The sequence below is a fragment of the Apaloderma vittatum genome, unplaced genomic scaffold (assembly GCF_000703405.1).
Source record: "Apaloderma vittatum isolate BGI_N311 unplaced genomic scaffold, ASM70340v1 scaffold10779, whole genome shotgun sequence".
Taxonomy (NCBI): Eukaryota; Metazoa; Chordata; class Aves; order Trogoniformes; family Trogonidae; genus Apaloderma; species Apaloderma vittatum.
In genome coordinates this window covers 53,121-70,475 of record NW_009733581.1, presented here as the reverse complement: position 1 = coordinate 70,475, position 17,355 = coordinate 53,121, and the positions used below count along the sequence as shown (strand labels likewise).

Sequence of the window (17,355 nt, the reverse complement as noted above, 5' to 3'; positions counted from 1 at the left end):
AATCTAGGTTCAAAAGGCAGCCCTGCCCTGACGGAGGGCAGTAGCCCTGCGCGCCAGCTGAGCCCTGCAAGGCAGTATAACAACCCCATTGGCCTTTACTCGGCAGAGACTCTCAGGGAAATGGCTGAGATGCATAAATTAAGTCTCAACCGAAGGGCTTCGGAAGGTGGACTTCCTAGAGGGTAGGTAACACGGTAAAATATTTGATATTTCAGTAAGTAATGGACTTGCTGGAAGGTGACTGTAACAGCACCTACCTTGTTGTGTATTTGTCTGGTAATCACAACTAAGGTCTGAAACAACTGTTAAAATTTCCAGAACTTGCCAAAACGTATATGCAGTGACACGACAGAGTAACTTTTGGTCTTTGGTGTCTGAATTGCAGTGTGGATTGGCAATAGTCACCAGAGCATGGGGAAGAACACTGTGAATGAAGCAGCTGTGCTCATCCCAGGCTCTGGCATTTAGTGATGTGAACTAACACGTGTAGTCTCATAGAACCCACTATCTGTCGCTGTCGGCCGTTACAGAAGCCGCTATAAGACAGATCTGATCTTTGGTACTTTCCTAAAGAGAAGTTGCATTCACCACCATATCTGACTGGAGCGTCCTGCTATAATTCCTACATCAATTTATTGGCTTTCCTAAGCAAAATGAGCCAAAACAGCAGTATTTTGAATCTTCTGGTTTGAGCATTGTCTGTCTTGCATCCATTAGCTTTGCTCTTAACTTGTGTCTAACAAGAAACGCTCTCTAGATACTACACAGATAGTGTGATCCTGTGCTGTCAAGGTTTTCAGTCTTACTCTACTGCAGATCAACTGTTTTGTTAGTAGAATTACGAAGTGAGGAGCTTGGACTACAGTACATGAGAAAACGCAACGAGAAACAGGTTTTCCTAATTTTTCTGCCTTGGTATATTACTTTTTTCATGTATTTAATTTTTGTTTGGGTTTATCTGAAATGAAGATAGATTTCTTACTATGAGTGTGGGGAAAAGCGTACTGTAGACTTGGCTATGTGAGGAAAACCAGAAAATTCAGACGATCCGCTTGAGGTACGATAGCAAATGCATATTTTCAGATACATCATTTCCCTCTGCAGAAGCTCTTTGCAAGAGTAAAACGAAGGGTTTTTAAATTGTGGCAAAGTAAGGATATTTTATCCTTATAAAAGAGAATATATGCATGTTATAGATGATTCAAGCAGTTTAGATGATTCATTATAACTCTCTTGAGCACTCAGCCTTAACAATCCTTAATTAACTTATCTGAAAAATCCTATCCTCCCTTCTCATACTGGATAATTAAGAAAAGCAATTAGTGTTTAAAAGATAATAATTTCAGCTGGTAAGCAAGATCAGCAAAATAAACCTCACAACGCTTCCCTCTTAATTCACAGTTTTCCTGAGGAAAACTAATCCTTGTCTCATTTCAATATGCAGAGTTTTCTGGGAGCGTGTCTCGCTGTCTTTCTCCCGGTATCTTCACAACCCTCTTTAACAACTGCTGGGGTGGGGACTGTGAGCTGGGTGGCTCAGCCTTCTGACCCTTTCTTTCTTACCAAAACGACAACACGGTGGCATCTGTCACTCGACAAAGCCCATGAGAGCTGGTCTGTTGATTCTAGCCGGCTTAGCTGTAGGACTGCGTAGTATGACGGTGGTTGTTGGGGTGCAGAAGAGGTGTACCTGCTGTCTGTTTGCCTGTAACATCTGTAGCACTGATGAATGAATAAGAAAGTTTATGAGAAATAATCTAAATGTTTTGTTAAAAAAAAGAATCAGCCTTTATCCTGCAGCCCAGAAACCATCTGAAAAGCTACTAAGAGGCTGCTAAGCCTCTGTGTCATTTCAGGTAATTCCTCTGAGATTTAGAGAATTTTACATCTCTGTTTACATGTAGAGAAAATTTCCGAGTTCAGTAATCCTGTCATTCCCACTCGAGTGTTACCAGTGAAGCGAGGGGCACCTTCCCCACTGCCCCAAGGAGGGTAACCTGGAACCTGTACCTGCCTTGGGGCGTGGTGTCATCCGTGATAGTCTCAAGCTCACTGTGGATACATGTGAAAGAGTGAAAGCACTGTGAGCTCTGCAAAATCTGCTCTGGATTTTGTCGTGGACGTTCTCGTTACATGAGATGCTGCATAAAGATGGAAATTATGGTGTTCCAAAAATGTGAATTTATTATGCATTTGTGAATGTGCCTTTAGTCTGGTGAAAGCAGGAAGGTTTGGGGATTGGTGTTAAGGTATAGTTCATATTTTAATTTGACGTCTGTTTCAACAAAGCATTTAAACTTAATTGTGTTTGAATTGCTGTTAAAGGTTTAGTTAAACCCGTTGGAAAATCCTATCCAAAAGCTAAAATTTATCTTGAGTTTATTTCCTTGATCTGCAAAGTGTCTGTTTCTCTGATGCAGTTCTACATTAAAGCTTTATCACCCTGGCCCCGGGCTGAAAAATAGAGATGATCTGTTAAGAGCGTGGAACTTGACATGCTGAAAGCTCTGGAAAAGGGGAGTGTTAATAAATATGAGGAGGGAGTCACAGCTTGTAGCATGTGGTTCTCTTCCATTCCAGGATATTTTTCACATTGTAGGTCAAAGCAGTAAATACCTGTCCCACAAGTACGTGCCAGGTGGGTTGAGTTACCAGCTTCTTACTGCATGACCTCTGTGAGCAGCAAGTTGGGCATTTCATACTTGTTCGTAGTTAGAATCAAGCTAAAATAATGTGTGGCTCTGAACTGGAGAGAATTTTCTAGTCACACACGTAAGGAGAAATAAAGTTTTACTCTTCTTGAAGGAAGCAGTAGTAGCCTCTTCAAATCTAAAATACCTTTACTGAGACATGTGCCTGTTGAGCTGTTCTTAGTGTTTGCAAACAATGATTTTATCTTCAAATATATTTTTATATGGAAACTAGTAGTTCCTCTACGTGAGATATTTTTTAGGGATGGTAGTTCTGCCTTTAAAATATTATTTTATGTTTAAGGCAGAGGCCTGGATTAGAAGATTAAAGCAGGCATCAGAGTCCACTTCAGAAAATGATACTATTACATTACGTTTCATTGTAAATGAGTGCCCAGCTGTCCCGCACATACCTAAAATGGATATAGGATCACTGACGTGCTTACAGGCTACAGCTTGTTCCTAATATATCTCTACTGATTCCTGTAACAGGCAGATATATTTGGCTTAATGTAGGGTCTATGAAGTTAGAAAAATATTCTCGAAATCGAGAGTCTGAAGAACAGCAACTGCAGAAGGTGATCTGCGATTGCTTTTCCATGGAAGCGCAGGAGCCTTTTCTTCAGCTTTGGCTCACTGAAGTGGTTTTGATCATGAAAAAGGCACCTGGGTGAGCCGGTGCAAAAGGACTGCATGTAAAAAAGCAGCAGTGATCTCAGAGATTTTGCAAGGCAAAAGCCGAAGGAGACAAATCCACTTCGAATGTCCCTCTCACAGTGTCACCTTGCTGTCCATTATCTTGTCCCAGACCCAGAAGTGATGCAGCAGCAGGTTGGAGGTATCAATGTCCTGTTCTGTCAACAGCATTCTGTGCAGCTAAATAAGAAGAAATGTTTATTAACTGATCCCTGACCCTCTTCCTTTTTATTTTGCGCAAAATATGAATTACTCTTCACTCAAGAATAAAAGAGCAAAATTGGGGTATTCTAAGCTTTGAAAGAACAAAGTTAAAATAAATGTCATAGCCCATTGATGCTATTCATGCAGCCAACAGAGAGAGTTATTAGCAGATAATATAATATACTATTGCAGTCTGAGCACACTGTCTGTTCATCGTTCCCAGCTTTGGCCCGAGTAAGACCTACGCTGAGCTTTTGTTGTGTTTTGGCGGAATCACTGTGCAAGCCAGTGTCACTTCTTGTTTATGCGGCGAAGCAGGATGTAGCACGAACATACGTTTTTTCATACTGTGTACATACCAGATGGAATTAAATATCCTCATACAGCTATCCAAAAAAACCCACGTAGTGCATGGACTCACTTCGTTTCACATGGAATAAATTAGGAATGACTATTCTGAAATTAATTGGCTTGTATGACTGTTGGCGTAATGTAGGTACAGTTAGAGTTAGGCCAATAATTTCTTAAATATAAAGGCATTTTCCTTTAATTTAAAACATTTCCTTTCCATTTAAAACATCTACCAATGTATTCTTTGGATATTCTCCAGCATGTAAAAGACTGAAAAATAAATCTTGCAGTACCAGCTCTGAGGGCAGCCTGAGTAGAACGGACTTCCCCCCTGAATATTTAGTATCTGAGGGAAGAATATGATCTCTTCTGCTCATTCCCTATTTTCAGATGAGAACATATTCTGCAAATGCTTCTTTCTTCCGTCCGCTTTGTTCCCCCATACACTTTGATAATAGTACTTTCAGAGATGCACAGCAATAAAATCGTGTTCAAGGGTCAGCCAAAATGCCACAGTACCCTACTAAGTCCTAGTGGATCAACTATAATCCGTACATTTTTTCCTCTCTCCATCATGTGGGGGCTTTCAGGCATATGTTTACTTTCTGTTCTTACTCGTAGATGGTCTGGAAAAAGCCTTAGTGAGCTTTTGTAAATACCTTTTGCCCTTTGCACTCTAACAACTATTGACTTTTTCTCTTTGGTTGGTTTTGATGTTGTTTATTCTCTTTCTCCTCTTTTAGGTGATAACCAACACCGCTACCAAGTTAGTACCACTTCTGTATCATGCCAAGTATTCATGTTGTGCTGTATGTGTGAAGAGTTGTTTTTTCTGGGGTAGCATGATCCCTTGTGTTCCTGCCGTGTCTGCTTGCAAGTGGAAGTACTTTTAAAAAATCTTACTGCTGTGGCAAGCGTCGTGAGCAGCCACTGGTGCCCAGTGGTGCTCCCTTCTAAGCTCACCACGGGTTCGGTGTTTCTTCGTGATGTTCTAATGCTACAAACGGAGTTAGCACCTGAGCTTGCTCAGCTCTTGCAGATGCTTTCTGATTTTTTTTTTTGTCTCGATGGTTTGGGCTTAATTCCTCCTAACTCTTTAAGTAGTCTTCATGCCTTCAGGATGTGGGGAGCCTTACTTGACCCTTTTTTTTTTATATTATTCTTAGCCTCAGCATTAAATTGATTTCCAAAATCTCACTCCAGTAAAATTTCTATTTAGGTTGGTCTGAGATACTAATATATAAAAGATCTAAAAAGTAATTTACCTTTCTAAATACAAGGGGCCCAAACAAAAGGCAACTATTGCTTTGAAAATGTGATTGATCTGCTTTATTCAGGGAAGTTCAAAGTCCTCAGCTTTATTTTTTAGTTTTCTAAGGGCAGAGGATTGTCTTTAAATGCCCACTTTCTGTCTCTGAACTGAGTGTTGTTCAGAAATTGAGGGAAGAGACTGGGTTGAATTCAGCATAAAATAAGTAATTATCTTAGTTAAATGGCAAATTGAAACTGGCAGGAGAGGGTAAGAAGTAGTCTGATACATAAAGTTGAAATAATATTTCATGAGTATTGTTTATGCTGAACTGGCATTCTCTTACTTTTGATGAGGTGTGTGTGTGATGTCAGGCAACTCCCTTGGAGTGAAGAAACTCGCGCCAATTCACATTGATAAATATTCTGTTACAATTGTCTTGGGAAGCAGAAGTTGCCTTATGGGGTGTTTTTTATCTTCCTTGCTTTGGGATTTATTTTTCCTGATGCTTTCCTAGCTTGGTAGAAAAATCCCACCCATTTTGCAGAGGTGCTCCAGCTACTTCGAGGGTTTTAGCTCTGCCGCTTTGTCCCAGAGCACAGCACCCCGTGCAAGGGCTGGTATCTTCTGTTTCCTTCCAGAGTGATAAAGAAAGCTCTGCAGTTTAAGATCTGTGCCCTTTTCCATTATTTTTATAGGAATCCTCTTAATTTCAGTGAAAGTTTTGCCTTGATATGTGCAATGGGATTAAAACCTCTTGAAAGGCGTCACTGAGTCTCTACAAATAACTACAAGTGAAGCCCTAAATCGTTACTGCCGCTACTGTTAGGGAAGTTCAGGCTGACCTAAGGTTACAAGCTTTTATTTTTGTAACTGATTGTGGAAACCAATTGCCTCGAAGTTTACTCTTTGAAAGTGACATTTAACCTCTGTCTTTTCATTCACACAGTCTTTTCAGATCTTGGATTTCAAATCTCTTCAATATTTCTAATGGTGGGAGAAAGAGAACACTAAATTCAAGATCTCAAGGACTAGTGTGTTCCTAATTATTATGTGATTGTTTAGGGCATTACAAAGAAAAGAGATACTGGTGTTCAAGCAAGGCATGTGCATGCTGAAAAGTCAAGAGCATAAGAGCCTGCACCTCTCTGCACATCATCCTTCAACAGATGATGTCAGTATAATAATAATAATATTGACATAGCTGATGAATAGTTGGTAGCGAGAAATTTTAAATGTGACGTCTTTGCAAAAAGATGATTTTCACTTTTTGAATGCGTAATGCAGCTTCCTGCTCCCCTCCCTCATGATGTTGGTACGTGTCATTAAAGGCTCCGGCTGGAGTACCGCATGTGCATATGTATGTGTCTTCCCGGGGCATGTGGCTGTTCACGTTGTAGCCAGTACGTCGCATGACGCGTGGCTGTGGCTCTCTTGCTGTCCACCTGCGGTCAGGACATCCTACCACACAAGAGGCTGGAGTCCCCTGGCGGGGTTCGGAGGTGGCACATCACCTTTGATAATCTCTGGAAGATTTAGTCAGATGACTGCCAGCTTTTTTGTCCTTTTTGCGCTGTACAGGGTTGAGGGTTCAAATTTAACACTCAGACACACTCTGTGACCAGCCTTCAGCAGACAGGAACACTGCTGGTCCTTTGCCAACCAGAGAAGCTGTTGTTCAGTCACATGAAAAAATGCAGTGAAGGTCTTAATGTTAGCTGATAAATTTATGGTGTAATGTTTTTAAACTGAAAAGGAAGATTGTTCCAGTCAAATGGGATTACGTTTTTCAGAATTTCTTAGGGGGGAAATATTTCCATTTCCAGCTTTTGGGCTCAGTTTAAAATGGAACTTTTGTAAAATATGAGTTGTTTCTCAAAGGGCAGAATTCTCAGTTTCACACAGTTCTGTGAGCGTACGGAATCTGTTCTGCTGGCATCCTCCTGCTGCTGGCAGGAGAGAAACAGGAGGTTGGAGACCCATCTCATCTCCCACAGGGAGGGGAGGAGCAGCTACTGCAGTGACAGACAGCTGAGGTTTAGGTGGCTCATTGAAACTCCAGGCAATACCGTTAATTTGCTCATGACACAATTTCTCCAGTAAAAATCCTTCCTCATAAATGGAGCCACTGGAAGATAGGGCAACGGCTCTTCCAACTGCAGTTGTCCCACTGATTGCAACATAGGATGTTTTAATACGAGTCTGAGCATTTATGATGCTGTAGTAACACTTCTGGCTGGCTGTACAGATTTTTTACAGGTTGATGAAGAGGTTTTGGGAAGATTAATTTAATCTTTGTGAGGAAAGCTTTGAAGGTTAAAAGGTGCAAGTCCTGAGTTTTGCTGTGATTAATAATCCGGACAGAAAGTACTGGAACCTTTTAAATAGAGAACGAGACACCTGTTCACCCCACTGTACTTTCTAGCACTTTGGAAAATCCTTCTGAAAGAGTGAATGGATGTGGTGAATAACCTGGGAGTTCTCTGCAGTCTGCATGTATGTCCTTGGGCATGCATATATAGGTGTGTGTGTTTGTATCCACTTATATGTATATATGCATGTAAGAAGAGAATTTTAATATGTGTAACTGTCACATAAATACTTCAGGATTTGTCATGATTTTTATACATGACAATCATTTCACCTTTTTTTCCTCCTTATACGTCCATGAGCCCACACAAAAAGTGTCACCCATTAGCGCAGCCAGCTTTTAACTTGTTACTGGTGTCGCCTGTGCCCCCCTGACCAGCAGCTTTTGTGGCGAGATGCCACGAACAGCCGCCTGCACGCACTCCTCTGTCAGTGCGCGTCCTCTCACTTAACCTTCACGCCTTTCTCCTTTCTTCCCCTCCCTGCCCTGCCGAACCTCACTCTTGCACAACCCAGCAAGGAGTTCATCCCAGTGTCCTGAAGGACTCTGCCCTGTCTACACACAAACCCATCGAGGTGAAGGGCCTAGGTGGCAAGGCTACCATAATTCACGCCCAGTACAACACCCCGATCAGCATGTACTCGCAGGACGCTATCATGGATGCAATTGCAGGCCAGGCACAAGCCCAGGGCGGAGAATTTGCTAGGTAAGGTTATTTCCTCGTGTGGAATGCCTTTTCCCTGCATGATGCATCTCTCAGTCCCCGCGTGCATGGCACGGCAGCTCTTCTCAGAGGCTTTTTTTCTGGAGTACCTTACACAGGAAAAATACAAATCCGTCCTGAAAGCACCTCGTCATTTGGAAGTTAAAAGGATGGGTAGTTAGAAACCATAGCATTTCATTTTTGGTATTCTTCCCTAGAACTGGTAAACCCCCCAAAAATAAATCTAGTGCTCTGGGTATGACATTGGATGGCTTTTCATTTCTGATGGCCGTGCTTTGTAATATCCATCTATAACTCAGAACAGGAAGAGGGCGGCAGAATTTTTATTGATAACATGAAGAATGCAGAATATTTACTTAGTACTGGCTGCTGTTTTATTCTTAGAGTGTTTTGCTGCATTATCCCTGTCCCACGTGTACATGCTGTCTTATGCATATCCTTTGGACTACAGCAAAATCCACTGGTCTTTAATAATTCTGCTTTTCCAGTGCATGTTTATGGTAATCTTACCTGATGAACTTACCCACGGTTGTTAAAACTGAAATTACGTGTGCAATGAACATACCCAGGTTTCCCTCTTACTGGGTATCTTTCTACCCAAAACAGAACTTACCTTTTTTTCACATGACACCAAAATACAGGCACAGCAACACACTTCAACATAGTTTCTTTTAAGTGTGTGAGCTGCAGGCTTATTCAAAATGTAGATGTTTCATGTATTTGCTTGCACTTCCTTTTACTGGCCATTTCTTTTATATTTTTAAATTTTTTTTTCCCCACAATTTTTCTTGCACCAATATTATTCTGTCGTTCATCACGACTCTCGCTAATGATGGATCCCAAGCAATACCTTTAGGTGATTTTGGGTCTGACTCGGTGAATCTCCCTTGGTGTAAGTAGACTTGTATTTCCAACTAGCAAAGCATAATGAAAGAAGTTCATTCTACCTGTGTTTTTTATAATGGTTCACATCTTTCACAGGCATGAATTATATGAGATGTTTCGTGGTATATTGACATTTTCTACTAAATGCCATGATATAATGCAAATAATAACATTGAGAAATTTTACCTACTTAAATTGTCACATCATTATGAAGCGCCACTGCTAAGCACTTGGATGCTTTTCATTTTATAAGCACATTAAAGGCATCTTCACATGCAGTTCCAATCACAGGAGTGGCTCTGCTGGACTGGAAAACATGATAGTCTTTTTCCACCAGTGGAAAAGTGTTGCGGAGCGAGGAAAAAGCCCTTTTTAGAAAATCCCAGATAGGCTGAGAGACGTTCAAGGAGCACAGCTAGAACTAGAAGATCAGCACACTTCTCAGAGGCATGAGGACTTTGTCTCAATATGTAGAATTGTCAAGTAAAGCATCTGAATAATTAGAGAGGATTGAATCATAAATCATAAGGTGGTAAGAGCTGAATGAAAAGTTTTATAGATAAAAAATAAAAAGATGGATTTTTATGGACTACTGAATTATTGCACCAGTAGCAGCAAGAGCGGTGTGAAATGCCACTAGCAAAAACTGTTCTTTGTTTTCTTACTGTGAACATGGAATCCACCTTTCACACGGGTGTTTTCTGAAATGAGATGAGTATTTCCATCAGTCCTTTTGTATGAGACAGTCTCATGGATTGTTCTTTGCAGACAACTCCGTGACTCTATTTTCCGCTTTAAAGTTGCAAAAAAAAAGGTTTTTCTGCAAGATCCACTATATAAACTACCAATTAAGCTTTTCCTTCCTTTTGGAACATGACTCCTAAGCCTAACATCACCTGGCTCCAGAAGAAAGGAATGTTTCTCTTCCTATGTGCCGTCAGGTGCAAGGGACTTTCTGAATCTCCTGTGCTGTGAGCTACAGCCTGTTCTGTAACTTCTTTTTTTCTGAACTCTTAACACTTGGTGACTAAAGCTTTTTCTCAGCAGATTGTCTTATTACAATTAATAGCATTTTTAATCTAGTTATAAAGGCAGAGTTCGGGCAGCTATGACAATGGCCTAATGATTATTGACTGATAATCATTTATTAAACAGGTAACTCATTTCCTTAAGGTGTTGCTTTGACCTCGGTGACATTCTGTGCTTTAATTGGTGGTGGGAACTGAGGATATTCTTCAGTTTGCTGAGTTGATTATGCTTAAAGCAGAAACATTTGTATGAGAAGTTTGTCATTTAAAAGCAGACCGAACTGCGTGCTGATTCTTTTTGTCTCAATTCTCTGCCTATGGTTTGGTCTCTGATTTACACTAGTTTGCTCTGCTTTGGGCTTTTTATTTTATGACAGAGGTAAGCTCTGAAGCCATGAGGTGTATGTAAGTGGCAAGCACGCTCAGATTGCAGATGTTGAGGGGTTTCTGTTCTTTTTGGCAGACAGTAACAGTGAATGCTGCTGGCTTTTTTTTACCGGTAATGAAGAATAGACAGGCTTAAGATTTCATTTTTTAGTTTGACCATTTGAAATCAGTGATGTTTTAACTTCAGTCAGTGAGATTAGAATCAGGGTTATGTCACTTAGAAAATAACCCACACATATGGGATCACCATGGAAGACTCAAAGGAAAGCATATAAATCATTCCTACTGCAGTTACTGAGACCTCGTGCCAGAACATAAAGGTAGAAGCATCTGAATGCCCCAACTTTATATCTTTTCTCACTCTCTGTTGCTTTGTTTTCATTGATTTTGCTATACCAAGAACCAAGAGTTGGTTGCAGTAAAAGCACATGGTCAGTAAATTTCAAGTATGTGCCTGTTAAACTTCTAAATTCCATCATGCAGTTTTAGCCAAATTCACGTACAAGTAGACATAAAACCAACAACTTTTTCAGGATTAAGATCTAACAGTTCTCATAGCACAATCAATAATGTGATTGTACAAACTAAAGTCTTGTGTATCCTCTGCAATTAAGTCAACTTGGTTAGATAATTCACCAGCCTGCATATCTGTTGGGATGTTTTCTTTTTACCTCCTAGAGCTTTTTTTTAAATAGTTGGAAGCAGTCCAGTATCCACAGTCACAATGTTTTGTTGTACATCCTCATATTTTGTTGTACATACCTATGTCAGGGGTAGAACACTGCAGTATTCTTAAATTTTTCCTTATTATCTACTTAAATCTGAATAATGACTCCAGGGAGTGATTCACGTGGCAAACCATAGTTTATAATAAACTCCAGGGAAAAAAAAATCTCATTGCTACTTATTCAGAGAGGTTTGACTGTCTTTAAAACTTGTTTTAATGTTAATATTTAATGTTCATAGTCTGTGACTTGTATGGTGATGCAAAAAGGGAGGCCAATTTTTTTTGTTGAATCCTGCTAAAATACCTTAGTCTGTAATATGAAAAAGCCCTCAATAGGTCTAACCCATTTGGGAAGAATTTACTTTTTTTAGTAGCATCGATTTAAAGTAATATGCTTAAAGATGCATGATATTTCTGCACATAAACACCCAGATAGAAAAAAATTAAATTAAAAAGAGGTATAACAGAGATATTAACATGGTTATGTGCGTCTTTAGGCTCTCTGTAAGAATCAACTGTCACATTTAGGTTTGTGAAATGCTCATAATCAGTGATGTGCTCTATTTTACACTTCCATGCTGAGTGGCTCATATGTCCTAGTTACTCATGTACAATATAATTATGATTTTAGAAAAAGAAAAAGGCCTGTTGCATTAAAGGCAGAGTTGGAAATATTCCAGTGTATTGCATTAATTTAGTTCAATTTATATGAGCGTGTTTCACTGTGCTAGGGAAGGTTAATTCACCAAGCTCCATTTCCTGCCTTAATCATCTACCATAAGGATATTAATATGTCATATTAATGCCACACATTGCTACTGTGAAATCTGTGGTCCAGCCTCTCTAGTGTGTTTTAACTACCTTTGAGCTAAGAGCGTATCTATACATACACTTCTAATATAAGAGCAGAGCATTTCAGCTAGGGGATTTAAATAAAGGAATTTGAACTGTCCATGACTTGCATGCTGCTCTTGAAGTCAGCAGTGCTATCTGTCCAGTGGTTTATTATCCACTCTACAGCAGCCTGCAGCTGTGAAATTTCCTATCTCATACAGCAGTTCTTGGAGCTTCAGTAAATCTGGGGATATGAAATGAACTGCTGGCCAAAACCAGGCAGTCACCTCTGACAGGGGTGCTCAGTCACTCCCGAGACACGGCCTGAAGTGCTTCTGGGAACTTGTAAACTGGGTCACCTTTTGGGGAGCTTTAACTGGACCCTTTACAGTGTCAGAACTTTTCAGCATAGCCAAGGGTGAGAAGTGGCAGCAGGAGGGTCAGGAGGGCGTTGCTGACTTCCTTTTGGTTCCGTATAAAGATTATTTCTGTAGGAGGTTGCCTGGGGGCAGAACTCGCTTCTATGCTTAGGCCTCCCTGCCTCAGCAAGCCCTTCTGCTGCGTATGAGGGAAGACAACTGCTCGCTCTCCTGTCTTCCACCTAAAGAAGAAGGCACTGATTTGACCCTTGGGTCACAGAGGAGCAGTGCTAGTGGAAGCTGCTGATGGCATACCCATCACAAAATAAACAGGTCCATGCTATGCCTGCCATACCTGCTAGTGTTTAGATACTGTAAAAATAGTGGTCTGGGAGACACGAGCTGGAAAACACTGCCTCCTCTGACAGGGCTTCCTCTACGCCGAGAGACTTTTTTTTACATAACTTTATGTCTTGTGGCAGAGCTTGAAGTGAAGAGTCAGGTTTTTTTCTTAGCTGCGCTCCACTGTGTAAGTCATTGTGCTGAAACATAGAAAAGAACAATAACTGGGTGTTGTATCCTGCTGAGTCCCCAAGGAAGTGAGAAATTTGCATATACTGGGGGTCGTGAGGAATATAAATAATCCTCTAACAAAAAACAATTTTAAAAGTCCTAAAGACACGGGGCATGTGTAAGCACACATCATGTTTCTGAGCCCCTTGCAGTCTTACTTGGAGAACCCATCCTATGCTACTGTGAGGCCCAGGTCCATTAACAACGTGTATTGTGCAGTGCTGCAGAAGAGGAGTGTGCCAGCTGGAAAAGACTGATGTTTAAGGCACCACCTGGTAATATTTTTCATTACAGTGTATGTTATTGCTGTATGCAAGATATCAGATATGCTTCTTGGCTATTCATGATTCCTCTCAGGTTTTCACGCCACAAACCCATTTTCTCTGTAGATTGGCTCTGCACAGCACTATCTTAGAGAGCACTAACTTTGTGCCTGAACCAGGGAAGCAACTTTTATAGCTCCTGAAACTTTATGGAAGTGACTTAGTTGGATCAGACAGCCCTTAACTCTTTAACAGAGCCATTTCTCACTTTTCATGAAGTTGAGCATGCTGCTCGCAAACCTCTCTATGGAATAGCATGTTAAAGCTGCTACAATAAATCACTTGCTTCAAAAATAAAACCTTGTTTTTGGAGAAGTCATGGAGCCAAGTTACTCTAAGCCCACATCATCCCTCAGTCTATATTTCTGCAGCTCTGTTAATTTTAACAGTATGCTATGCAGAAGTTATTTTTGAAGGGGAAAAAAAACGCTATTATGTTCCTGTTTCTAGCTTGCATCATAAATCGAAGAGAGGTAACCTCATTTGTGCTACAGAGCTTCATAGCTTTGACTTTAGGTGTGCAAAAGTGGAAGTTTCTTCCTGGATATATCACTTTTCCAGGTGATTAGAGATTTCATAAGACTCTTGAGGAAAGTTGTACATATTTCAGATACGAAGTATATATGTATGCCAGTTTGAGTACAAGTCTGGACTTCTTATGCCTCACATGTTTAGCAGACAATGAATCCAGAGTTATGACAGCTGGAAGTATAAATCAGAGTTTGTCAAAGAATAATCATCTCTAGAAAAAGCTATAAAAGCTTGACAGTTTATTTTTATAAAGAAATAGTTCTATTATTTCTAATTGCAACTTTAAAATACACTGGCCCAAAACAGTAATAAGATATAACATAAAACAGTATCAACGTGAAGCCACTTTTACAAGAAATAATACGGGACAAAAATGCTCAGAGAGATAAATGTTTTTGCCTGGCATACTCTCCTTTATCACCACATATTATTCCAACCACCACAAGCTTGTGGGTGCATTGGCTGAGGAATCATGAACAGGTATTTCCAAGTATTTTCACATTTTGAATATTGAGATTTGAATGATAATGGCCATTTCAAAAATAGAAGAGGATAACATTCTCAATTCACGTAAAATTGATCTGTGTATTTTTTATAAAAAGTGATGTTTTCAAAGCCGTGTTTGGGATTGCTGTTATTCTGGATAAGAAGCTGTAAGACCAGAGAGAGGTTGGGATGTAAACTACCATGTGCTGTTTCACAGCGTTTCACTTTCTGAATTGCAGTACCCTTCCTATTAAAGATCCTCACGTAGACAGTGCCTCTCCGGTGTATCAGGCTGTGCTTAAAACTCAGAACAAGCCTGAAGATGAAAGCGAGGACTGGAGTCGCCGTTCTGCCAATCTGCAGTCTAAGTCTTTCCGGATCCTTGCCCAGATGACTGGAACAGAGTACAGTAAGTCAAATTACAACCCCCTCCCCCATCCTGATTTTAGATTCGTGTCTTTATCCTCAAGGAAGACTCATGTCCAGCTTGTAGTCGTTGTCACTGAGGGCTAAGAGTGGAGAACCCTGGATGTAACTTGAGGGAACTAGAAAATCAAAGTGTTCAATCCCACCTTCTGCTTTAGAAGCAAATTCTTTGATCTGCTAGGAGTCTCAACATAAAAGTATGACAGACTACCCAGTACAAGAGCATTTGCAACTCCATAGTCATTCTTGCCTACAAATCAAATGTCTGCAGAATAATCTTTGATTTTCCAGCAGCCTAGACATACACAGCTGTCCATTCACTAGTTAAAAAAAAAAATAAAAAAAACCTTAGTCTTTTCTAACAGTCTTTTATAGAAGTGACTTCCGGATGTCAAAAAAATAAATCATGGATCACCATCTGTATTGAACCGATGATTCACTGAGTCCTGTTACCTAAACCTAGATCTGCTACGAATGTCACAGGAGCTTGGACTTTGTTGCTTGTTGCCCAAGGAAATGTTTTTCTGACCACCTGGTATGAGCCTCAGAGCTTGTTTCTCATCTAGAGAGAAAGAAGTTCAGGGACCTTTCCCACACCAGGGCAAAATGCTTTGTATTTCCTCCTCCTGGGAATCTGCTTCTTCCTCTCACGCTTTCTCACAAAACAGCTGGCCCTCTCTGCAGAATCATTGCCTACAGCTGGGAAACATTGCTCATAAATGAATGAGCAAGGAGTTGCAATAGCTGTTTTCCTACTAACACCCTTCCTCCTGGCTCTAGGGAGCTGCTCCTCTTCATGCTGTTCTTGTAAAATCTACTGTTGCAAAGTCAGAATTAATGCACCTGTAGATAGGCTTTTGATATGTTTCTAAAAAAATTTAGAATTTCATCATAAAGTGAATTCCTCCCGTCCTTTCTAATTGAAACATTTTTTTCCCTGCAGTGCAAGATCCTGATGAAGAAGCCCTGAGGAGGTCAAGGTAGGCAACTTCCTCTGACAAAGATGGCTTTCTCCTTACCTATAACCAAATAATGTTTTAAACCATCATTAATATGAACATATGTTATTATTTTCTTATCTTAAAATATTCTAATACATTTACTTAAAAACTGCTAAAACTAAAATGCTATTAGTGAGAGGCATCTGAATGAAAAGGATAACAAACTAGCATGTTTTTAAGGAAAGAGCGTGCAAAATTCCTGGTGTGCGTGTTCAAATCTGAAAGTTCTCTGCACATGCAGCTTCTGTGTACTTTACTGGGTGTGTGAATGCAATGAGTTCCAGTGACCAAGGCCTGTGTAACTACTTGATTGTGTAACTGGATGAAAACATATAGTGTTGTGATAGCATTGAAATTTGTGAGCAATTTATTTGGATGACCCTGTGATTGACATTTGATTCTCCTGAAATGAGACAGTAAAGGAGTTGTCTCCATCTGTATCCATCATCTTTTGTTTATGTTCTGTTTGGAATAAATAAACCCCAAATTTGTAGGTAAAGGAAGCACAGGACTGCTTTTGCTAGTGTAAAAATGTATTTGTTTCATATGATCTACCCAAACCACTGAAAAAAGTGGATATGTTCAGAGATGTAGTAAGGGATTAAAGATTTATAATGGTGTTATGTTGTCCTGCATAGCCAGGAAATAGGTTTATTAGAAACTCATTTTGAGTGTAAAAACAGCAGTTGGATCAGAGCATCCTGCATGTAAGTCTGATTTTCTGTTTGCATACTTCAAATCCCTGTATCACGTTAGCTGCTCTGAGCCACTGCCTGCATTTGTGATGTCTTTGATACTCGATTCACTTTCTCTCTTTTTTTTTTTCCTGCCATGTGGTTTCTGTAAAGGTTCTGAGCTTTTGCTGACAGTGCTAGTTAAAAATGGTGAATCAGTGAAAAAGATGTCCTCTTCCCTGTGAAAATACAAGTATACTTTCAGTTTATGGTTGCTACAAACCTTCCATTGCGGTAATTTGTGGCTAGGTGCCTGAACATCAGGCTGGACGTTACATCCCTCAGGCATTTATTTCTTCCCCAAAACGTGCAAGTCTAGTTCCTGTTGTGATGAGATTTAAAGCATTGTGCTGAACTGAAGTCCCTCAGGCACATCTGAGAGTAACAGGCAGTTTTAAAGAAATAATCTTTCTAGCTGTAGTGTGGGGCTTTGGAAAATACTAGATACTGGAAACTTAACATCATATTAGATCTGTTGAATGTAATCACCTAGTAACACATCGACAGGGAAATTGCACACCTTGTTCAGTGTAACTTGAAGTACATTACTAAATCCACTGTGTTTTGCACTTTTTCTGCAGTTTTGAGGTACCCCTGTGTTACCCTTTTTTTTTTCATGTCTATGAATATATTTAGGCACAGCTGTATTACCTGAAGAGTTTGAAGGGCTTTCACTGGTAGCAGAGGGGAATCCATAGAAGGTCATTATAAGGGTAGAGCATGACTGGCATCAGCCCTGGCACAAGGAATTAAAAGGGGCCTCCTTCCCACCCAAC

At 40.2% G+C, this 17,355-nt stretch overlaps 1 protein-coding gene across 1 annotated transcript in view; it reads left to right on the top strand.

Annotated features, from left to right (window-relative positions):
- The window catches only part of LDB3 (LIM domain binding 3), a 76,928-nt gene that overhangs the window by 57,330 nt on the left and 2,243 nt on the right, over positions 1-17,355 (top strand). Inside the window, exons 4-8 of the mRNA XM_009875956.1 lie at positions 4,685-4,707; positions 7,086-7,105; positions 8,081-8,267; positions 14,658-14,827; positions 15,788-15,824. Of these exons, the coding sequence (XP_009874258.1) occupies positions 4,685-4,707; positions 7,086-7,105; positions 8,081-8,267; positions 14,658-14,827; positions 15,788-15,824 (437 nt within the window). The remainder of the gene's footprint in view (positions 1-4,684; positions 4,708-7,085; positions 7,106-8,080; positions 8,268-14,657; positions 14,828-15,787; positions 15,825-17,355) is intronic.